General features: G+C 45.0%; 1 protein-coding gene across 1 annotated transcript; it reads left to right on the top strand.

The window, feature by feature from the left end:
* Positions 1-7,191: 7,191 nt before the first annotated feature.
* Positions 7,192-21,883, top strand: LOC134395643 (zinc finger protein 436-like). Its single transcript, XM_063121804.1, has 6 exons — positions 7,192-7,914; positions 11,587-11,707; positions 12,893-12,975; positions 13,240-13,360; positions 16,881-16,961; positions 20,537-21,883. Exons 1-6 carry the CDS (start codon positions 7,192-7,194, stop codon positions 21,739-21,741), a joined length of 2,334 nt encoding a protein of 777 aa, XP_062977874.1. The 3' UTR covers positions 21,742-21,883.
* Positions 21,884-24,400: the final 2,517 nt, after the last annotated feature.

The following is a 24,400-nucleotide window of genomic DNA, read 5'->3' as shown; positions in this document are numbered from 1 at the left end:
GCAAGGCTCCTGTATCTTTAACTGTTGTGATGAAGAGGAAATTTCACCAGGTTCTCCATATATACAAATGACACCTGCTGAAATTCCCTTTTCTATACAACTGTTAAAGGAAGGATCTACACTACTGCTTATAATGGTTATGACAACTGTTCAGGCCCAGGACACATTACATATACAGCTTTCATACCGTTTTAAAAGTGTTATATTCTGCTTGGTGTAGATCGGCCCTACAGGAGCCCTGTCCTCCTTTTCATATGGTCACCCTACCATTACCCCCACTGTGGCAGGTAGATAAGGGGCTTTGGGTACATCACCCATCATGGGTGGGGAAAACACACCCCACAACACACTAACCGTACATGAACCTACCCGTACACTGCGCTCAACATCTAAGGTCCTCCTCCGAGGATGGCAACAAGGGAGAGGGCCTTTTCGGTGGTGGGCCCCCAACTGTGGAATGATCTCCCTGATGAGGCTCGCCCGGCGCCAATATTTTTACCTTTTTGGCGCCAGGTCAAGACTTTTCTCTTCTCCCAGGCATTTTAACAGCATTTAACAACGTTAAGTTTGTTTTTAATGGACCCCAGAATTGTTGTTTTTAAATTAGTACAGTTGTTTTTGTACTGTTTTTATGTTTTTGATGGTTTTTAAATTGTGCATACTTTTAATGTTTACCATTTTTAATTGTTGTAAACCGCCCAGAGAGCTTCAGCTGTGGGGCGGTATATAAATGTAATAAAATAAATAAATAAACCCACCGTAGATATTATTATTAAATGGATACTATTGTTTTATACTGTTGTTTTTAAATTTTTGATGGTTTTAAATTTTGTATACTTTTTTAATGTTCACTGTTTTTAACTTTTGTAAACTGCCGAGAGAGCTTTGGCTATGGGGCAGTATATAAATGTAATAAATAAATAAATATTTTTATTATTTACACTTGTATACCGCCCCATAGCCGAGGCTCTCTGGGCGGTTTACATACAATAAAAACACTTAAAAAGCAATATACAAAAAATTTAAATCACAAAAACAATACAATTTAAAACCACAAAAACATACAAAAACAAAACCAGGCTAATTACATGTTGTTAAATGCCTGGGAGAAGAGGAAAACCTTGAATGTTTTTGAACAGGCTCAGCATGTAGTGTTGAACTTGTGGAACGAACTTCCCAAATCTGCTCTCCTGAAATGAATTGAACTGAAATGAAGTGTTGCTCACCACCCTCCATCCCCTTTACAAAAATAAATAAACAAAATCCTCCCTTGAAACTTACCAGAGCTGCAATTAGATCAACAAAAGCTGATTTTGATTCAGGGGGGAAAGAGGCAGAAAAGCAGAAAACCTGGCAGTGCTATTTATAGTGGCGTCTAGGAAGCACAGCTTTGTTGCTTTAACCCTTTCATAACTTCACAGCGGGAGGGGAGGGAGCCTTCAGCTACCTGGAAATAGCTGTAATTGGTTAAGAAACCCAAAATAGATCCCACAAGCCTAGGGTGACCCTATGGAAAGGAGGACAGGACTCCTGTATCTTTAACAGTTGTATAGAAAAGGGAATTTCAGCAGGTGTCGTTTGTATATATGGAGAACCTGGTGAAATTCCCTCTTCATCACCACAGTTAAAGCTGCAGGAGCTATACTAGAGTGAAGAGACACAAAAGAGGGCAGGGCTTCTGCAGCTTTAACTGTTGGGATGAAGAGGGACTTTCACCAGGTGCTGCATACCTGCAGATGACACCAGCTGAAATTCTCTTTTCTATACAGCTGTTAAAGATACAGGAGTCCTGTCCTCCTTTCCATAGGGTCACCCTAGGCTTGTGGGATCTACTTTGGGTTTCTTTTTTGGCGATCTGTGATCTACCAAACAGAGCCTTGTGCAAAAGACCTCAGTGTAGAATTGAAGACTTCTGAGCCCAGGAATTTGTTCTGAGTACCAGAACAGACTGGACCGCAGTCTTCCTTTATGTAAAATCCACTGCCATTTACCACAGACTTCCTTCATTTCAGAAATATAATTGAGGGTTGTGGGAGGAATGGGAGAGTCATTTTGTGGCTGCTATTGTTTCACTATTGGGCGGTATAGAAATGCAATAAATAAATAAATTATTGAGAACCAGGCCCAGATCTACACCAAGCAGGATATAACACTTTGAAAACAGTTTGAAAATTGTCTATGTAATGTGTCCTGGGCTCAAACAGTTGTCAAAACTGTTATAAAGCATTATAAAGAATAGTGTAGATCCTGCCCAGAACTCCAAGGTTCGCTTGGCACCTACATTATATGCTTTTAGACGCCAGGTGAAGACCTTTTTATTCTCCCAGCATTTTAACAGTCTATAAATAAATTTTAACTTGGTGTTTTAAATTTGTAATTTTGCATTGCTGCTGTTTTTATCTGGTTGAGCTTTTATATTGTATTTTATACTGTTGTTTTATACTTTGAATGTTTTTAATTTTTGTGAACCGCCCAGAGAGCTCCGGCTATTGGGCGGTATAGAAATGTAATTAATAAATAATAAATAAATAAATGTACTGCAAACCACAATTTCCCCAGAGATATTTAACGTCTGCTCACCTCCGGGTTCAGAGTTGCCATTGTAGCATTCCTTCTTCAGAGTTTTACCCCTGGGTCTTTAAAAGCAGCCTGACATAAAAAGGATTAGAAGGGAGAAGCTGGCCCAGATAGTTTATTTCTATGTAATGGGTTAATAATATTAAAGGCTGGGGTGGGGGAGAGAGCGTGGCAACCTTAAATTAGTTTGTCTGTTTTTCCAAGCACTAGTCCCTAAGAGCCTGTGCTTTTAACATAATGTGATGGGCAGAAAATGTCACATGTCAAGCTTTATTTGGCTGGACTGATGCCAAGATAGGAAAATGCTCCCCACATACATTTGTGGGGAAAGAAGGGGGCATTTTGGCAGGTGTTGCTTGTCATGCAGAGGTGAGAAAAGCTGGTTTAAACCTAAAATCCCTTCCTTGATGCTAGTGGAGAAGGATATAGATAGCACCTGCAGCTTTCACTGTTGTGATGAAGAGGGAATCTCACCAGGTTCTCCATATATACAAATAACAGCTGCTGAAATTCCCTTTTCTATGCCCTGTCCTCCTTTCCATATGGTCACCCTACTTTTCTATACAACTAAGATATAGGAGCCTTGTCCTCCTTTGCACATGGTCACCCTACGGGCAAACGTGACTTCGCGGGTTGCCAACTTTTCCCTCTGTCTCCGTTCCTCTGCCTTTGGCAAAGAGAAGCAAAGCAAGGGAAACCCTGGCTGAGTTTGGATGACAAGCTAATCAATTGTTGTTTCCCAGTCTGTTCCTATTAAACACCCCCACCCCCAATTGATTAGCGTGTCGTCCGAACTCAGCCTCTTGGCAACCAGGATGATCAGGGGTCTGGAAACAAAGCCCTATGAAGAGAGACTGAAAGAACTGGGCATGTTTAGCCTGGAGAAGAGAAGATTGAGGGGAGACATGAGAGCACTCTTCAAAGACTTAAAAGGTTGTCACACAGAGGAGGGCCAGGATCTCTTCCCGATCCTCCCATAGTGCAGGACACGGAATAACTGGCTCAAGTTAAAGGAAGCCAGATTCCGGCTGGACATCAGGAAAAACTTCCTGTTAATGCAGTACGACAATGGAATCAGTTACCTAGGGAGGTTGTGGGCTCTGCCACACTAGAGGCCTTCAAGAGGCAGCTGGACAACCATCTGTCAGGGATGCTTTAGGGTGGATTCCTGCATTGAGGACTCGATGGCCTTGTAGGCCCCTTCCAACTCTGCTATTCTATGATTCTCTCTCCCACTAATCATGCATCTTTTTGGGGGGAAATTTGACTTTTATACTGTTAGTTTTACTCTACCCTGTGCCTGTTTGGTGCATTCTATTCCCCTTCTTATTGTTTTATTGTGATTTTATTAGAATGTAAGCCTATGTGGCAGGGTTTTGCAATTTTATTGTTTTACTCTGTATAGCACCATGTACACTGATGGTGCTATATAAATAAATAAATGAATAAATAAATAAATAAATCGTATGTGGGGGAAGACGAAGGAGTGCGTGCGACGGGACCCTTTGCTTTCCTCCAAGCGTGGTCGCTGTTTCCAAGGGGTTTATTTTTCTGAAACACTCAAGGGTTAACCCTCTGGCTGCTAGAGCAATTGAAAGAGGTGGGTGGAGGTGCCGGTAGGGAAGTCTCCCCCTGACCCTGCCTTCCTCCTTCCCTTGGGGAGACTTTTGCTTTTGAATGGTTGCGGGAGAGGTGAGTTGTTATGGATTTTAATATATATATATTTGAAGGCCTTTGTGTAAAAAAAAAAAAAAGGAAGATGGGGCGCCAGGAAACGGAGCCAAAGAAGAGAAGGAGGATGGAGGTAGATAGAAAAAAAGAGGGGCACCCCCCACGCCCCTATAAAAGATGGGGAGGGGTCTGTGCAGCTAGTTTCAGGGTACCCACCCCCGGAAGAGGGCGGAGGATCGGTTTGATTCAGATCCAAAAGAGATCCCTGCAGTATATATGTCATGGTCCTTCCCAGGTGCAGTCCAGGGAAGCCCATTGCACAGAGAAGAGTGGGCATCCTTGAAGTGGCTAAGCAACACAGATCCGTTGGTCGCCCTTTGCTACTCTCTGGTAGCCCTTCTGTACTCACAGCTCCTGATGGGTTAGGATCCCAGTCTGTGTGCGGGAGCGTGAGAATAAGCAAACAGAGGAGCGCGTATTAGAAGGGCTGTCTATCTTTTAAGAAGAAAGGAAAGGAAAGGAACCTCTCGTGCAAGCACTGAGTCATTACTGACCCTTGGAGGGACGCCAGCTTTCACTGATGTTTTCTTGGCAGGCCTTATAGCGGGGTGGTTTGCTGTGAACGTCAGCCTTTTAAGCCGGATTTGCCCAGCCTGGTGCCTTCTGGCTGTGTTGGGACTACAAGTCCCAGCATGCCCCCAGCCCGCGTCATGCTGGTTCTGGTCAGCTAAAAGCCCTAGGCACTGTGTGTCTTTTAAGGGGGGCTTGTGCAAGGGGTGTGTTAAGGCACAGCAGCTCTTTTGGAGGTGGGATTGGGGGGGGGGGAGAGAGATGGCAACTCACCTTTTGCCTCCTTACGTTTTCCTGCGCCGATGTTCTCTGTTTTATTTATTATTTATTTATTGGCAGAATTTTTATCCTGCTCCTTGGTCAAAAAGGCTCCTGGAACGATTTACAGATAATCAGTAAAATAAAACCATCCCTGCTCACAGGTCTATGACCTAAAAAGACATAAAATACAAGGAAAAGGGGGGGGGAATACAGGACCATGTACATTGATGGCATATATAATAATAATAATTTATAATCATTAAATAATAATAATGTATTTCGGCAAGGATGGCAGAAGGGCTCTTCCTCCCGCTCACACCTCCTTCAGTCCTGCCTGCTGTTTCAGACTTCATCACCTTCTGTGCCAGACCTCCCCGACCTAGTGTCCTTCAGATGTTGTGGACTTCAACGCCCATCAGCCTCAATCAGTGCGGCCAAAGTGTCAAGAATTGTAATCCAAAACATTCATTAGCTTCCACGGTCTGTCCTCGGAGGCTACCAGGGGTTTTTTCCTGCTGGTATAGCTGGTGCTCCTGTCGAAGCCCAGGTCGTTTTGTGGAACGCCCAAGCGCCATCCACCTCTGAGCAGAGCCCAGCCAGCTCCTTGGTATACATAGAATCATAGAATAGTAGAGTTGGAAGGGGCCTACAAGGCAATTGAGTCCAACCCCCTGCTCAGTGCAGGAATCCACCCTAAAGCATCCCTGACAGGTGGCTGTCCAGCTGCCTCTTGAAGGCCTCCAGTGTGGGAGAAGAGCCCACAACCTCCCTAGGTCTATGGTTCCATTGTTGTACTGCTCTAACAGTCAGGAAGTTTTTCCTGATGTCCAGCTGGAATCTGGCTTCCTGTCACTGGAGCCGAGGGCAATGAAGGAAGATGGCTAGAATGCAGATGGAGGAAAACTTGTTCCAAGTCTGACCAAACACAGATTAGAGCTCATTATCGAGCCTGCTGTGGTGGTGAGGATGGCAGACAGTTCTTTTCCACCAGCATTGTGTCTTCACATAGGGTGACCATATGAAAAGGAGGACAGGGCTCCTGTATCTTTAACAGTTATATTGAAAAGGAAATTTCAGCAGCTGTCATTTGTATATATGGGGAAGCTGGTGAAATTTCCTCTTCATCACAACAGGGAAAGCTGCAGGTGCCCTGCCCTCTTTTAAATCTGGTCACTCTAGTATAGCTCCTGCAGTTTTAACTGTTGTGATGAAGACGGAATTTCACCAGGTTCTCCATATATACAAATAAAACCTGCTGAAATCCCCTTGTCTATGCAACTGTTAAAGATACAGGAGCCCTGTCCTCCTTTTCATATGGTCACCCTACTTCACAGCCTTGTCCAATGGAGCCTTTTTTTAGTGGTTTGCTACCTGCTACAATCTGGGCCAGGGAGAGAGTTGGTGGATCCCTCGTGAGCACGCTGTGATAAGTTTGCATGGCATTTTGAAGTTAAAGTAGCTCAAATCTATCACAAATTGGACCCCACAATTCATGCAGTTCCATTGGTAGAGGTAGGGTGACCCTATGGAAAGGAGGACAGGGCTCCTGTATCCTTAACAGTTCCGTAGAAAGGGGCATTTCAGCAGGGGTCATTTGTAGGCATGCAGCACCTGGTGGAATTCCCTCTTCATCCCAACAGTGAAAGCTGCAGGAGCCCTGCTCTCCTTTGTATCTCGTCTCTCTGGGCAGGGCTCCTGCAGTTTTAACTGTGGCGATGAAGAGGGAATTTCACCAGGTGCTGCATGCCTACAAATGTCACCTGCTGAAATGCCCTTTTCTACACAACCGTTAAAGATACAGAAGCCCTGCCCTCCTTTCCATAGGGTCACCCTATATTATTATTAATATCATCATCATCATCATTGTTATGTGTGTGTTTCATGCAGAAAGAAGTTCCTCTTCCGGATCACAAAGCGAAATCTGTCAAGTCTGCAGCTGTGTCAGGTCTCTGGACTAATTTGGGGCACCAACTAAGACGGCAGAGTTTGCATTTCCCCCACTGATCCCTTTGCCCATGTTTCTTGCAAAAGCAGGGGGTTGAAACCCAGTGGTTTTGGCTAGGATTGCCCCATTGGGTGGTACCTGGCTGTAACTACCACCCAGGGGTGAAAATGGAGGAGCACACTTCAGCAGACCCTGAACTAGAAGTGGGACTGGATGGGACAGGGAAAGCCGCCTTTGCGGGCCTTCCCGAAGGCATGACTCAGCGACCAGAGTGGAGAGTGTCCTGCGAAGAACCGCGCAAGGGGCAGCAGTGTCTTGGGGAATCCTCGTGTCCGGAGTTCTCGAGGGCGCTGGATTCCCCTCAGAAGGGGTGGGAAAATCCATTTCTGATGGAGAGCCCACCACGCAACAACGTCAGGGCTTTCCTCTCCTCTTTCGAGCAAATCGCAGAAGCCTGCCAGTGGCCGAGTGAGGAGTGGGTGGGCCGACTCCTGCCGGCACTTAGCGGGGATGTCGAACAGGCCTTGAGCAGGCTGGAAGCTGCCGACCGGGAGGATTATGCGAAGGTGAAGGCGGCCATCTTGCGGGAGGAAGCCCTGAGAATGGAGACGCTGCGGCAGCACTTCAGGCAGTTCCGCTACCAGGATGTCGAAGACCCGCAGAGGGTTTGCAGCCGACTGCGGGAGCTTTGCCGTCGGTGGCTGAGGCCGGAGAGGCACACGAAGGAGCAGATTCTGGAGCTGCTGATCCTGGAGCAGTTCCTGGCTATCCTGCCTCACGACCTGCAGACCTGGGCCAGGGAAGGGGCCCCAGAGGATTGTACCCAAGCCGTGGCCCTGGTGGAGAATTTCCTGATCAGCCGGCGGAAGGCTGAGGCATGGAAATGGCAGGTCAGGATACTGAATGCCTTTTCTCTCTTCAGGATGCATCTGGATTGGAAATGTTTCGTGTGGGAACTGCTCCTTGCGTTTGAGCAAGGAGGGGATCTGATTTGCACTCCTCTCCGGAATCTGCATGTGTCCCATATGTCTGTGTCTTGTTTCTCTGATGGAGCTTGGGTAGGGTGACCCTATGAAAAGGAGGACCGGGCAGGTGTCCTTTGTATGCATGCAGCACTTCCTGAAATTCCCTCTTCATCACAACAGTGAAAGCTGCACTAGTTATACAAGAGTGACCAGATACAAAAGAGGGCAGGGCTCCTGCAGCTTTAACTGTTGCAAGATAGAAAACCATTAAAGCTGCAGGAGCCCTGCCCTTTTTTGTATCTGGTTACTCTAGTATTACTAGTGTGACCATATGAAAAGGAGGACAGGGCTCCTGTATCTTTAACAGTTGTATTGAAAAGGGAATTTCAGCAGACCTGGTGAAATTCCCTCTTCATCACAACAGTTAAAGCTGCAGGTGCCCTGCCCTCATTTAAATTTGGTCACTCTAGTATAACTCCTGCAGCTTTAACTGTTGTGATGAAGAGGGGATTTCACCAGGTGCTGCATGCATACAAATGACGCCTGCTGAAATTCCCTTTTCTATACAACTGCTAAAGATACAGGGGCCCTGTCCTCCTTTCCATATGGTCACCCTAGAACTGCATCTCCCATGATGCCCAGTTTCCTCACGTGCACTCTCTAGAGCAGGGGTGTTGAAACTCTTTCAGTCTGAGGGCTGAATCCCATTCCAGAGAAGCTCTTGAGGGGCTGCATTCCAGTAGTGGGCAGGGCCGAACGCAAAAGGGGCGGGGCCAAAATACCAGCATATTTCAATCTTTTAGAATGGGGGGAAACAGCGCAAAAAAACTGGGAAAGCACCAAACGATCACAATCAGGGGGAACGAAGGGGGTTGGGGAGGCATAGCCTCCTGCAGGGCCATATTGGAACTTCAGGCAGGACAGATTTGGCCCGTGGGCCTAAGGTTCAACACCTCTGCACTGAATCTGCCTTCCCCAACCTGATGCCCTCTGGATGTTCTTGGACTTTAGCCAATGGTCAGGAATGCTGGGAGTTGTAGTTCAAAACATCTGAAGGGCGCCACATTGGGGAAGGCGGGTATAGCAATTAGAGTGCCGGATTAGGACTGGGGCGATCCAGGTTCAAATCTCTGCTGAGCCTCTCAGCTAATCTACCTCACAGGGTTGTTGTGTGGATGTTGTAGCGTGCGTGTGTGTGTGTGTGTGTGTGTGTGCTGTGTAAGCTGCCACAAACTCCAAGGGGGGAATGTAAGAAATGAAGAGTGTTGCTGAGTTTTTAATCTTTATTCTGCTGCTGTGATTGTATGGGTATGTTTACTGCCTTGCTGGTTTTAGTGTAATGTAATGATATGTAGCAATCCTGTATGCGTGCAGCAGGCTCGTTTTTTCGATTTTGGTTCTTATGTAGCCAAAAGAGCATCCCGCCCACACAAGAGGGAGTTATCAGCAGGTTTGGAGAAATCCCAAAGTTTGAAGAAGTAGAAAAGATCTTTAGAAAATTAAATCTGGGGTCAGGGGAAAGCCCCAAAACAACTTCTACTTCTTCTTCTTCTTCTTCTTCTTCTTCTTCTTCTTCTTCTTCTTCTTCTTATTATTATTATTATTATTATTATTATTCTCTTTCTTGCTCATAGCGGTTTTTCTAGACAGACATGACGGGCTTTGCCAAGTCATGCTGTCTTTTACAGATTCAGGAATTTCCTGACGATTGAGCATGTTTTAAGCATGAGTGCTTTCTGGATGTTGGTGTGGATGTATTTTGGTAGGCCCAGTTTCTGAAGGTTTTCTGTATAGTTTTTGGATGTGACGGAATAACTGTGACCTTTTCCTGTTGCCGTAGTTCTTTGACTTCCATGGCCAGTGGTGTATATTTTTCTCTCTTTTCCTCTTCTTTTTCAACGACATTTTTGTCATTCGGTATTGATATGTCGATGAGGTATATTTGTTTTTCTTTTTTGTCTGTGACGGTTATGTCTGGTCAGTTGCAAGGTATTGTTTTGTTGGTATGAATTGTTCTGTCCCAGTATTAATATTTACATTTCTATACCGCCCCATAGCCGAAGCTCTCTGAGCAGTTTACATAAGCTTCAAAACAATTAAAAACAATACACACCATTTTGAACCATAAAAACATGCAACATACACAGAAAACATATATCTAAAAACAATTACAAACAACTTTATAATCAACTATACAAACAGATCCAGGATCGATGAAGCTCATCACATATTGCTAAATGCCTAGGAAAAGAGAAAAGTTTTAACCTGGTGCCGAAAAGATAGCAATGTTGGCGCCAGGCGGGTTTGGTCGGAGAGATCATTCCAGAATTGGGGGGCCACCACTGAGAAGGCCCTCTCTCTTGTTGCCATCCTCTGAGCTTCCCTCAGAGTAGGCACCCGGAGAAGGGCTTTAGATGTTGATGTCATAGCCTAGTGCAGCCTTCCTCAACCTGGGGCGCTCCAGATGTGTTGGACTACAACTCCCAGAATGCCCCAGCCAGCTCTGGCTGGGGCATTCTGGAAGATGCAGTCCAACACATCTGGAGCGCCCCAGGTTGAGGAAGGCTGGCCTAGTGAGAGCTGAACGTGCACAGGGGGACCACAATACCCAAATTCTAGGGAGCAAAAATAAATGAAAAAGTAGGAGGATGGAGGAGAGAGAAATGGAATGGAGTAAGGGCATACCTGATTGGCCAGCTGGAACCCTGAATGGGACCATCCTGTTGCAAGGTCCTGCTTGTAGTAGCGATAACAATTTTATGTCATTATTTTAATGGCTTGTTTTTCTTGTGAAGATACGACTTGACAGTCACCCTGGCAGTAGCAGTATTGAAAGTCAGCACATGCATCTTTTGAATGAAGAAAGCCAATGTAGCGTAGTGGTTAGAGAGTGTTGGACTGGGCCTGAGGAGACCCTGGTTCGAATCCCCACTCACCCATGAAGCCTCACTGGGTGACTTTGGCCCAATCGCCCGCTCTCAGCCTGACCTACCTCACAGGGTTGTTGTGAAGGTAAAACAGAGAGGAGGCAGACTATGTGAGCCTCCTTGGGTTCCTTGCAAGAGGGAAAAAAGGTGGGATATAAAAGAAATAATAAATGAAATAATATAAATAAATCAGTGCCTCTTATTTATTTATTTATTTATTTATTTATTTTTATTATCACATTTTTCCTGCCTTTTCTCCAAATAGCTTACATGGTCCCTTCCTTCCCCCCCCCCCCACATTTCAGCCTAACAACAACCTTGTGAGGTAGATAAGGCTGAGAGAGTGTGCCTGGCCATGGCTGAGTGTGCCTGATTTGAACAGGGGGCTTCCTGATCCCAAGCCCAACGCTCTAACCACTGCACCCCAGTGCCTCTTCTAATGTGCTTAACATTGTCCTTCTGTACACCAGGGGGCGGGCAGAATGATCTCTATTGGTTTTGGACTTCAACTCCCAGAAGCCCCTGCCAGCATGGCCAGTGGTCAGGAATGCTGGGAGTTGAAGTTCAAAGCACCTGGAGGTCTCCTTCCTGCCTACCCTTGATGTACGTACTTCATAACCTATCAAGGTCCAGCTTTCTGCTGTGAATTGGACCTGCTTTGCTGTTTCAGGCGCCGTTGCCGCAGGCGGTCAGGAGTTCCCTGGGGGCTGAGGGGGCGTCATCGGACCCCCCTCAGAGACATGTCTACATGGATGTGACACAGAAAAGTGATGGAGACATGCATTTCCTGGGTAAGGCTTTTTTAAATGTGTATTGGGTGAACCATTTGCAGGCAAAGAAGAAATGGGCATGCAAAGGCTAGAGGAAGGGAGGGAGGGAAGGAGGGGAAAAGAGCAAGGCAAAGGGACTGTCGTGTTTCTCCTGCTTTCGATAGGAGGCAAATGACGATGCCTGCTAAGTAAGCCACAAAGCTTTTATTAAGCAACAAACCTCTCTTCTACCTGAAGAGAGGCTAATCTCTTGGAAACATCCCCTTAGGCAAAACTATGCAAACGAAGCGATAGGAAGCCACTTCCCAAATGCCTGTAACTTCACAGAACCAGGTGCAGAGGCAGGTTCTGGCGTAATCGAGCTGACTTTCTCACGCCTTCCTTCCGCTCCGTGTGTTTGAGCTTCTGGCGGACCCTAGCATCAGCTAGCTTGTCGGGGCGCTCTCCTCCAGAAGAAAGCTCATTTCCCACTGAGTGTGTAGGATTTGGCCTTGAGGAGATAAGCTCTGGAGAGGGCTGACTCCCAGCTGGGGAATCGCCCATGAGATCTTCCTCCCCCACTGGTACAGGTTGGCTGGTGTCTGGTGCCACCGCCTCTAAGTCCAAATCTGATTCTGATTGATTACCTGAAACACCTTCTCCCAAAACAGGGGCAGTAGGGTTAGACATGACAGGGGCAGAGGCGAGAGGAAGAGTGAGGCAAAGGGGCAGAGGAAGAGCAAGGCTAGAGGCTGGGGAAAAGAGCAAGGCACAAGGGAGAGCAGGGGAGAGGGAGTGCAAGGCAAAGGGGCAGAGAAGAGAGGAAGAGCAAGGCACAGGGGAGAGGAAAAGGAAGGCAGAGGGGAGAGGGAGAGCAAAGCTACCCTAACATTTTGCAATCTTTTTATTTTTATTTTTATTTTAAAAGGGGCACAGAGTGAAGGTCTTTGTGGCTGCCGTTGGAGGTCCCTGCAGGTGCTACATCACCTGTGGGTGCCACTCTGGGCAACCCTGATTTTCAAATATGGGATGGGCGCATTTGTCCATCTAGTCCCAATATTTCCTCCTCCGGCTGTTGGTCGGTGACTCTCCGGGGTCTTACCCCATCATCGGTTTTCTCAGTCCTACTAACTGGAGCTTCTAGCGATGCCTTGTTGGATGTCCTGCGCGCAGGGCAGGGGCCGCTTCCGCTGAGCTTCTCTTCTCTCCCCTTCCGTCCCCCCACAGCCAACGGAGCGGCGCTCCCAAGTCACTCCAGTTTGTCGCTTCCTCCCGAGAGACGGGAAACAGCCGAAGCAGATCCGACAGAGGTACGTGGAAGGTGGCCTTGCTAGGGGGCAGGGTGAACACAGCGGCCAAATACGGGTTAGAGTGCATCTGAGCATGTGCAGAGTACCCGGGCCGCACCACTGAGCAATGACGATAACCGTCAGATCCACCCCCACTTTCAGCGCTTTCAGTTCAGTTCGCTGGCCTGCCTTTATCCCGAATAAACACGCGTGATCTTGTGCCTGCATCTCTAAATAGTTTCCAGGGGCAGCAGAAGCTGAGTGAGGGATGTTTGCCTATTCCAGGGGCCGGCGAGCTTCAAGGAGAAGGCTTTCGGCAAGGATGATCAACCTCCGTTGTATCCGGGCCAAAAGACTATGTTCTGGCAAGTCAAAGAGGAGAATTGTGGGAATGTAGCTTCCTTGGGTAAGTGTCATAGAATCATAGAATAGTAGAGTTTGGAAGGGGCCTACAAGGCCATCGAGTCCAACCCCCTGCTCAATCAATGCAGGAATCCACCTTAAAGCATCCCTGACAGATGGCTGTCCAGCTGTCTCTTGAAGGTGTGGCAACGAGGGATAGGGCCTTTTCGGTGGTGGCCCCCAAACTATGGAATGATCTCCCTGACGAGGCTCGCCTGGCACCAACGCTGCTATCTTTCCAGCGCCAGGTTAAGACTTTCCTCTTTGCCCAGGCATATGGCGGCACATCTTAATCACCCACATGTTTAGTTTTTAATCGGTATTATGCTTTATGTGTGTATGTTCTGTGTTTTAGAGTTTTAAATTTTGTATACTTGTTTTTATCTCAATTTTAGAATTTCTGTAAACCGCCCAGAGAGCCCTGGCTATGGGAGCGGTATATAAGTGTAAAGGTCTCTAGTGGGAGAGCCCACAACCTCCCTAGGTAACTGGTTCCATTGTCGTACTTAGAGATGTGCAGGCCTGGGGGAAAAACAGAAAAATTCAGGGGAAAAACGTTTTTTCCCCGGTTTTTTCCAAAGCCTTTTTTGGGGGGGTTCCGGAAAAAAATGAAGAAAAAACAGATTACGGGATGTTTTATTTTAGCACGATGAATAAAATGTTTAAGGCAAAGTGTTCAGATATTTGCTTCTCCAAATGATTTCTAAAAACTGAACAGTATCAGATTATTACAATGTCTGTGCACCAAGGACAAGCAAGTCCTAGGTTGCAAACTGAGACTACAACTCTCAAATGCAAGAGCAAGATGCATTTCTGCCTCTAGGGGGCAGCACTGCCACTGAAGCAGAGACTGAAATTAACAGTGATAGCTATAGGTCAGAAAATGAGTCTGATTAAATTTCATGCATATTCATTGAATCTTGGTTCCCCCTTTTTTTCTCAGTTCTTTTTATGGGAATGGGGGCTTTATGTCTTGACGCTGGAGGACTAGTGGAGAAAAATAATTTTCTTTGTAACTAATGTTGGTGGCTTCTTCTGTTGTTTTTTAAAATTGTTTTTTGACTGCTCCTCATAAACTGACAGAACCAAATAATTTCCTTACAGTTCAGGAGCTTGAAGTTCCATTTATTACCCAAAAAAAGTTAAAAAAGTAAATTAAATTTGTAATTGTTTTAATACGCTGTACTTTTAATATACCAAATGTAATAATTTTATGCCAAACCAACTTGGACATAATTACATTTTATGTTCCTAAAGTAACAAACTGACTTTCAATCTGTAAAAAGTGCTAATATTGCATTATTTCAATTTTTTGAAAATTTCCGTTTTTTTCCAAAAAAAAAACCCAGAAAAAAACAATTTTTTCCATGGCTTCAAAATTTCCAGAAATTTTACATCTCTCTAACAGTCAGGACGTTTTCCTTGATGTTCTGCTGGAATCTGGCTTCCTGTCACTTGAGCCCGTTATTCCATGTCCTGCGCTCCGAGCGTATCTTTTCTGTTTAAGTCAGGAATGCTGAGCCTCAAGTCTGTAGGCCCAGAGCCGGCCCTACCATAAGGCAGAGTGAGGCAGCTACCTCAGGCAGCAGTTTCTGGGAGGGGTGGCAGGGTGTTGCAGGACAGAACTGCAGGTGTACCGCACAGCCTGCCCTGAGCTGGCTAAGCTTCCTGATCCCCTCAGGGACATAAGAACATAAGAAGTCCCATGATGGATCAGACGAAGGGTCCATCTAGTCCAGCACTCTGTTCACACAGTGGCCAACCAGCCATTGGCCAGGGATGAACAAGCAGGACATGGTGCAACAGAACCCTCCCACCCATGTTCCCCAGCAACTGGTTCACACAGGATTACTGCCTCGAATACTAGAGACAGCACACAACCATCAGGGCTAGGAGCCATTGATAGCCTTCACCTCCAGGAATTTATCCAACCCCCTTTTAAAGCCATCCAAATTGGTGGCCATCACTACATCTTGTGGTAGTGAGTTCCATAATTTAACTATGCACTGTGTGAAGAAGTCCTTCCTATAAAGGCAGCCAGTGTTGAAGGAAGATTCAGCTGCTAGTCCGGTTGGTTTCTGAACATGGAAATCCCATTGGACTCGATGGAACCTATTTCTGAGTTAGTACTCATAGGATTGTGTTGTCAATGTCTTCATTATAATCATTTGAAAATATGCATGTGACCTGGCCAATGCGCCATGAGCACTTCCATTTGACGGACAGAGATTAACATAATGCTGGCCTTGGATTTCACAACTTCCCTGGTCGCCGTAGGCGACCAGGAGTTTGATACAGGCGAGTGAGTGGGCTGGCAGAGGAGGGGCAGATCATGGTAGCCGCAGAGAATGTAAGCAGAGCAGGCTGGGAAACAGATCTGACTCCCCCTTGCCAACCAGACTCCTTGGTAGAAGGCAACTTTATTGACTAGTGCAGCCTTTTGCTTCTTTTACAATCTTTTTAAAAGTGTTTCATTTTCTTTTTATTTTCTTTTATCTTGTACACCGCTCCGAAATTTTCAGTGGGGAGCGGTATATAAATATTGTACATCAATTTATTTATTTATTTATTTATTACATTTTTATACCGCCCAATAGCCGAAGCTCTCTGGGCGGTTCACAAAAATTAAAACCATGATAAAACAACCAACAGGTTAAAAGCACAAATACAAAATACAGTATAAAAAGCACAACCAGGATAAAAACCACGCGGCAAAATTGATATAAGATTAAAATACAGAGTTAAAACAGTAAAATTTAAATTTTAGTTAAAATTAAGTGTTAAAATACTGAGTGAATAAAAAGGTCTTCAGCTGGCGACGAAAGGAGTACAGTGTAGGCGCCAGGCGGACTTCTCTGGGGAGCTCATTCCATAGCCGGGGTGCCACAGCGGAGAAAGCCCTGCTCCTCCATCAATGAATAAATAAATAAAATTAAGCGGCTATTAGCCTGCATTTCAATTATGTCCGCAGAGGAGGACGCTTCTTCTCTTCCGTGACTAGCAAGGAAGCGCAGGCTGCTAATACAAAATTTAGCAGGCTGGTAAAATTTTTGTGGGTTTATTAGGCTGAAATTATGCATCTTGTTAGGCTGGTAACGTTTCCATCCCAGGCACGTCTACTCAGAAGTGAGTTCCATTACGTTCAACAGGACTTACTCCCAGGTAAGTGTGTTGACTTCATTTTCCCATCTGAAATCAATGGGATCTGAAAATCCTAAACTTTGCCTGAATCATGCCAAACATATGTATATCTGCGTTACGTGCATATTGTATGCATGTGTGTACTTATGCGTTTGTATAATATATATACACTTTAAATGCACTCTACCAGTGTCATGTTTATGAAGATGACCTGTTAATTTTGTGTTGCCATTCTCAAGTTTATAGGTGGGTGTTTTTTTAATAAGTGGGGTTGAAAAGAAAATGAATTTATTGCCTTAAAAATGTCTGTTGTGTCTCCATCAATACCATTTGGACCTGAATTGTCTAAATAACCCTTCTGTTTTCTCTTTCCTCCTACCAAGAGGGGCTTCTGATTCCCAAACTTGACCTTCCATTCCACCCAGAAAAAGAGGAGAAGTTGTTCTTTCAGGACCCAGATTCAGGTACAGCGACTGGCGAAACCTGCTTGATGATTAGGGTGACCCTATGAAAAGGAGGACAGGGCTTCCATATCTTTTAACAGTTGTTTTGAAAAAGGAATTTCAGCAGGTGTCATTTGTATAGATGGAGAACCTGGTGAAATTCCCTCTTCATCACCTCAGTTAAAGCTGCAGGAGCCCGGCCCTTTTTCGTATCTGGTCATGCTAGCTATAATCTCCCACACTAGAGGCCTTTAAGAGGCAGCTGGACAGCCAATCTGTCAGAGATGCTTTAGGGTGGATTCCTGCATTGAGCAGGGGGGTGGACTCGATGGCCTTATAGGCCCCTTCCAATTCTACTATTCTATGATTCTATGAAATTCCCTTTTCTATTCATCTGTGAAAGATACAGGAGCCCTGTCCTCCTTTCCATATGGTCACCCTATTGGTGATGCTTGCAGTTTGAGAAAAACACTGGGAGGAGCTGGCGTCAGTAACTGGCTTCCTTGGGCAGTTGCTAGGGCCCCCAGTCTCTGGCAGGGTCCACTGCTCATGCCTGCCCTGCCCCCTCTTAAAATGAATGTTGTGGTCCAGCATTCAAAACAGAGCTGGTCCAGCCACCCTTTTAATTTCCTCCAATTCTCCTCACTCAGCTTTGAACAAAGCACTGAACAGGGGGAGGAAAGGGAGTATTCCAGCAGAGGGGAGGAGACCAGAGAGGTCGTGGGCTCTGCCACCCTAGCGGTCTTCAAGAGGCAGCTGGACAGCCATCTGTCAGGGATGCTTTAAGGTGGATTCCTGCATTGAGCAGGGGGTTGGACTCGATGGCCTTGTAGGCCCCTTCCAACTCTGCTATTCTATGATTCTATGACGTGGGGATTTAAAAGATTGGCTTGACGCAGCCAGTGCAACTAGGGTGACCCTATGAAAAGGAGGACAGGGCTCCTGTCTCTTAAACAGTTGTATTGAAAAGGGAATTTCAGCAGGTGTCATTTGTACATATGGAGAACCTGGTGAAATTCCCTCTTCATCACCACAGTTAAAGCTGCAGAGCTTTATTTTGATGTGGTAAAGGGTGTGTATTCTTTACCTTTTGTAGAGTAGTATACCTTTTGTAAGTTTGATTATTACCATAGTAGTAGTATACCTTTTGTATACTACTACTATGTAGTATACCTTTTGTAAGTTTGATTATTACCATATAATAGTATCTTCAGACAACAGGTTGATGTAAATATGATCCACCCACAGTAGAAATATGTTTGTTTATTCTCCACTTTAAATGTCTGTGTGTTTTTTGTGGTTAAGTGCCAAGCACCCTAATTGTGTTCTGTCATTGTAACCACAGCCTTCAGTCTATTGAAATTTCCTCTTCATCACACCAGTTAAAGCTGCAGGTGCCCTGCCCTCTTTTAAATCTGGTCACTCTAGTATAGCTCCTGCAGCTTTAACTGCTGTGATGAAGAGGGAATCTCACCAGGTTCTCCATATGTACAAATGACACCTGCTGAAATTCCCTTTTCTATGCAACTGTTAAAGATACAGGAGCCCTGTCCTCCTTTTCATAGGGTCACCCTAAGTGCAACCCACTTAGGGAACATTGATGGGTGGGAGACACTCTGCATAGGGTCACCTTGCATTTGTGTGTCGGTGAGGTGGAGATGACGGGGTGCTTTAGTAATTTGCCTCATTGTTAGGACTGCGTATAGTGAGTAAACAGCCATAATTAAGGGCCTCTGGCTTGTTAAATGTAATTGCTGGTGTGGATTGGTTAAGCAGAGATGTGATAGTTTAAAATTCACCTCTTAAATTAACTGGAGAAGTTGGTCAAGTCATCAGGTGGTGCTTAGGAGTAAGATTAATTGGAGTCCTGGGACTCGGAGGAGACCCAGAGCTGTGGGTAAAGTCATTGTAAGTGTTACCAGTCCGCAAAAAAAGGTAAAGAGGATGCTAATCTATGCGTAATTATAATAACAGCTGGTCTTGCGGGACTTTTGTAGAGCCTGGATAAGGACGCTGTGTTTACCAGTCGCGTGGGGCTTACCGGTGTGTCAGCAATTGGGGATTTGAGGTCTCATTGCCACAGGCAAAGACACTTTTTGTTTTTTCTACGGCTTTTGGAACTTTACTTTGTTCTTACTTTTACGCTGTTATTTTATTGTCCCCCGTGCCTATTTGGTGCATTCTCTTACCTCTCTTATTGTTTTATTATGATTTTTAGAATGTAAGACTATGTGGCAGGGAGTTTGCTGTTTTATTCTTTTACTATGCACAGCACCATGTACATTGATGGTGCTATATAAATTAGGGTGACCATATGGAAAGGAGGACAGGGCTCCTGTATCTTTTAACAGTTGCATAGAAAAGGGAATTTCAGCAGGTGTCATTTGTATATATGGAGAACCCGGTGAAATTTCCTCTTCATCACAACGGTTAAAGCTATACTGTGACCAGATTTAAAAGAGGGCAGGGCACCTGCAGCTTTAACTGTGGTGATGAAGAGGGAATTTCACCAGGTTCCCCATATATACAAATGACACCTGCTGAAATTCCCTTTTCTATGTAACTGTTAAAGATACAGGAGCCCTGTCCTCCTTTTCATATGGTCACCCTATATAAATTAATAATAATAATAATAATAATAATAATAATAATAATAATAATGTCAAGATAACACCTCGGTGAGTGAAAACTGTGAAGGGGTAGCAGATGTTCAAGTGAATGGAGTGCTAAAGTAATTCCGATAATGCCACCGCTCCCTGATTTTAATTTAATAGCAGCAAGGACGATGGATCTGGAACTGCAGCACTTTAAGTGGCTTCTGATCATCGTAGCTGCGGAAAGCAGAGTGGTATTTTGGTAAATAAATAAAGCAAAACAAATAAGTTGTGGGAGACATTGCTAGGGTGACCCTATAAAAAGGAGGACAGGGCTCCTGTTTCTTTAACAGTTGCATTGAGAAGGGAATTTCTGCAGGTGTCATTTGTATATATGAGGAACCTGGCGAAATTCCCTCTTCATCACAACAGTTAAAGCTGCAGGTGCCCTGCCCTCTTTTCAATCTGGTCACTCCAGTATAGCTCCTGCAGCTTTAACTAAAATTTACATTTTAAAAAACAGGACAGGAGAGGAGATTCAGGACAGATAAAAGGAAGCACTTCTTCACACAGTGCATAGTTCAACTATGGAACTCGCTACCACAAGACGTAGTGATGGCCACCAATTTGGAGGGCTTTAAAAGGGGGTTGGATAAATTCCTGGATGTGAAGGCTATCAATGGCTACTAGTCCTGATGGCTATGTGCTGCCTCCAGTATCAGAGGCAGTAAGCCTATATGCACCAGTTGCTGGGGAACATGGGTGGGAGGGTGGTGTTGCACCACGTCCTGCTTGTGGTTGACAGCTGGTCTGGCACTGTGTGAACAGAGGGGCTGGACTAAATGGACCCTTGTTCTGATCCAGCAGGGTTCTTCTTATATTCTTAGGAGAAGAGAAAGAAAACCAGCAGAAAGGCAGTTACAATATATCTTAGAAAAGGTAGCCAGAACATGGACACATTTTTTTCTTGTTTTCTTCCCCCCGCCCCCTACCTTTCTCCAGGTAGAGGAAGAGAGATCAAGATGGAGAATTCTCATCAAGTTGGGCCAGAGGAAATGTCCCAAGGGAATATTTCTATGCTGACTGAGATCCCAGAGCAAAAGTCTGAGTCCAAAGGACACCAGGCAGAGAATGAATGCAACGACCCTTCAGAAGGTCTTCCAGCTCCCATTCGTGAAAGCGCAATGGATGTTGGGACAGAGAAGCTCTTGCCCTTGAATTATGGGAGGAGTGACCAGTACAATTTGGGACTTAAGATGAATGCCAAAGACAACCTTTATGAATGTCCTGTGTGTGGAGAAAGCTTCCAGCAAGAGTGTTACCTTGCTGAACATCAGAGAATCCACACGGGACAGGATCCGTACGAATGGTCAGAGAGTGGGAAACCCTTTCCTCAGAGGGAAATCTGGGTTGGCCATCCGACCAGTCCTATGGAAGAGAAGCCTTATCAATGCCCCGAGTGTGGGAAAAGATTCAGTTACAGAGCAACGTTGATGAGACATCGGAGAATCCATACTGAGGAGAAACCCCATAAATGTTCTCACTGTGGTAAAAGCTTCAATCAGAGGACTAATCTGATGAGTCATTTGAGAATCCACACAGGAGAGAGACCATATCAATGTTCTCAGTGTGGGAAAGGCTTCAGGTGGCAATTGCATTTGAAGAGACATCAGAAAATCCACACAGGAGAGAAACCGCACGAATGCCCTGACTGTGGGAAAAGCTTCTCTCGGAGAGATACGTTGATCAATCATCAGAGAACCCACACAGGAGAGAAGCCGTATGAATGCCCCGATTGTGGCAGAAACTTCAATCATCCGTGTAACTTGATTGAGCATCAGAAAACTCACACAGGAGAGAAACCGCACGAATGCCCCGACTGTGGGAAAAACTTTTCTCGGCGAGATACATTGATCAAACATCAGAGAACCCATACTGGGGAGAAGCCATATGAATGTCCAGAGTGCGGGAAAAGCTTCAATCATCCATGTAGGTTGATTGACCATCAGAAAATCCATACTGGAGAGAAACCACATGAATGCCCCGAATGTGGGAAAAACTTTTCTCGGCGAGATACACTGATCAAACATCAAAGAACCCATGCCGAGGAGAAACCTTATGAATGCCCTGAATGTGGGAAAAGCTTCCTTCAAAAAAAGGCATTCATTAGACATCAAATAATTCATTTAGGGCAGAAATCCAATTAATGTTCTTGAAAGTGCCACATTCTATAGAAAGGTGGGGGAAGTGTTGGTAACAGATTTCATCTTTGCCACATGGTGGAGAATTCACACCTCATCAGTCTCACATGAGTAAAACAAGAATTTGTAAAGAGGGTTGAAGAAGCAGAAAAGAATTTAGATAAAATAGGGTGACCATATGAAAAGGAGGACAGGGCTCCTGTATCTTTAACAGTTGTGATGAAGAGGGAATTTCAGCCAGTGTCATTTTTATACATACAGCACCTTGGGAAATTCCCTCTTCATCACAACACTTAAAGGTGCAGGAGCTATACTAGACTGACTAGATACAAAAGAGGGCAGGGCTCCTGTAGCTTTAAGTATTGTAACGAAAAGGGAATTTCACCAAATGCTGGATGCATACAAATGACACCTGCTGAAATTCCCTCTTCATCACAACTGTTAAAGATACAGGAGCCCTGTCCTCCTTTTCATATGGTCAGCCTAGATAAAAGGGTAGCAACAGTAGAAGAACAGGTAGTGAAAATGGATCAAAGAAATTCATTGATTAACCAGGAAACTAAAGATATAAAGCAGTAATTCATAAAAAAAAAGATTGGACAACGTTTTGCTGTTATAATGAAAAGATTTTGAAATACAACATGAAGCAGTTGATGATAGTATATACAATAATCTAGGATTCAGACGCTATGACTTGAGAAAATCATGTAACCATTAGAGGGCTGAAGGAAGGAATGAGAGGAAGGAGCTAAGTTTTTGTTTAGGACAGTTGTTTGTGGGTTGAATTAGTTAATCTACAACTGATATCAAAATATTCTGCTTTGTTAAGAAAAAAAAGCTTCCCAGGTGTTTAAAACTTGAGCCTGGTCCAGGCAGGACCCACACCAACCAGGTTCAAAGATACAAATCTATGGTGCGACCACACTTAGAATACTGTGTACAGTTCTGGTCACCACACCTAAAAAAGGATATTATAGAGCTGTAAAAAGGGCAGAAAAGGGCAGCTAAAATTATCAAGGGGCTGGAGCATCTTCCCTACGAGGGAAGGTTATATCAGTTGGGATTGTTTAGCTTGGAAAAGAGGAGACAAAGGGGAGACATGATAGAGGGGAGACAAAGGGGAGACATGATAGACATGATTATTCATGGTATGGAGAACGTGGATAGGGAGACATTTTTCTCCCTCTCTCAAAATACTAGAACCCGGGGTCATTCCATGAAGCACTTCTTCACACAGTGCATAGTTAAATTATGGAGCTCACTACCACAAGATGTAGTGATGGCCACCAATCTGGATGGCTTTAAAAGGGGGTTGGATAAGTTCCTGGAGGCGAAGGCTATCAATGGCTACTAACCCTGATGGTTGTGCGCTATCTCCAGTATTCGAGGCAGTAAGCCTGTGTGCACCAGTTGCTGCCAAACATGGGTGGGAGGGTGCTGTTGCACCATGTCCTGCTTCGTTGGTCCCTGGCTGATGGCTGGTTGGCCACTGTGTGAACAGTGCCGGACTAGATGGACCCTTGGTCTGATCCAGCAGGGTTCTTCTTTTGTTGTCCACTTGTGTGAAAGAATGATAGTGTTTATTGATGGAAAATGGATGCAGATAGAATAAAAGCTAAGAAAGATTACATGTCCTTAACTTTCAGTTCAGTCACCCCGATTTCCAGGGAGGTGACGGACACTATCCAAAGGTTCTGGTTACCTGAGCAGGTGTTACACCTTTCCCCTGTTCAGCGAGAACAGGTAGCAGGCCAGCCTGCTCAGTATTTTATAGGGTGGTCTCATCTTCTAGTTCAGAATGTCAGAAAACACATACACTCACCCTTCCCTTCACCCAGAAGAAGAAAGGGGGAGGGCTCTCTCAGTAACAGTATGGAAAGAAGCATTCCCTCATCAACTAGAAGCTGCACACTGTGAAGAGCGCCTACATTTGAGCTTCTGTTAGTAACCAAAAGCATGGCCTTCACTGTGTATGAATACAGCGGTGAGAACCAACTCTAAAATAGCTGTGAAAACCAAGGCCTCATCTACACCAAGGAGTAGGGTGACCCTATGAAAAGGAGGACAGGGCTCCTGTATCTTTAATAGTTGCATAGAAAAGAGAATTTCAGCAGGTGTCATTTGTATATATGGAGAACCTGGTGAAATTCCCTCTTCATCACCACAGTTAAAGGTGCAGGAGCTATACTACAGTGAACAGATTTAAAATAGGGCAGGGCACCTGCAGCTTTAACTGTTGTGATGAAGAGGGAATTTCACCAGGTTCCCCATATATACAAATGACAGCTGCTGAAATTTCCTTTTCAATACAACTGTTAAAGATACAGGAGCCCTGTCCTCCTTTTCATAGCGTCACTCTACCAAGCAGGATATTTCACTATGAAAGCGGTATATAAAAGGCAGGAACCACACTCCTGCTTTATAGCAATATGGGCCTATTGACACATACCATATATTGCTTTCATACTGCTGTATCCTGCTTTGTGTGGCTCCTACCTTTTATATTCTGCTTTCATAACACTTTCATAGAGCAATATCCTGCTTGGTGTAGATTAGACCCAACTGGTCTAATCTACACCAGACTGAAAGAACTGGGCATGTTTAGCCTGGAGAAGAGAAGATTGAGGGGAGACATGATAGCACTCTTCAAATACTCGAAAGGTTG

This window comes from Elgaria multicarinata, chromosome 3 (assembly GCF_023053635.1).
Source record: "Elgaria multicarinata webbii isolate HBS135686 ecotype San Diego chromosome 3, rElgMul1.1.pri, whole genome shotgun sequence".
NCBI classification, from domain to species: Eukaryota; Metazoa; Chordata; class Lepidosauria; order Squamata; family Anguidae; genus Elgaria; species Elgaria multicarinata.
Note: the sequence above shows the minus strand (reverse complement) of the source record. Positions and strands in the feature narration are given on the sequence as shown.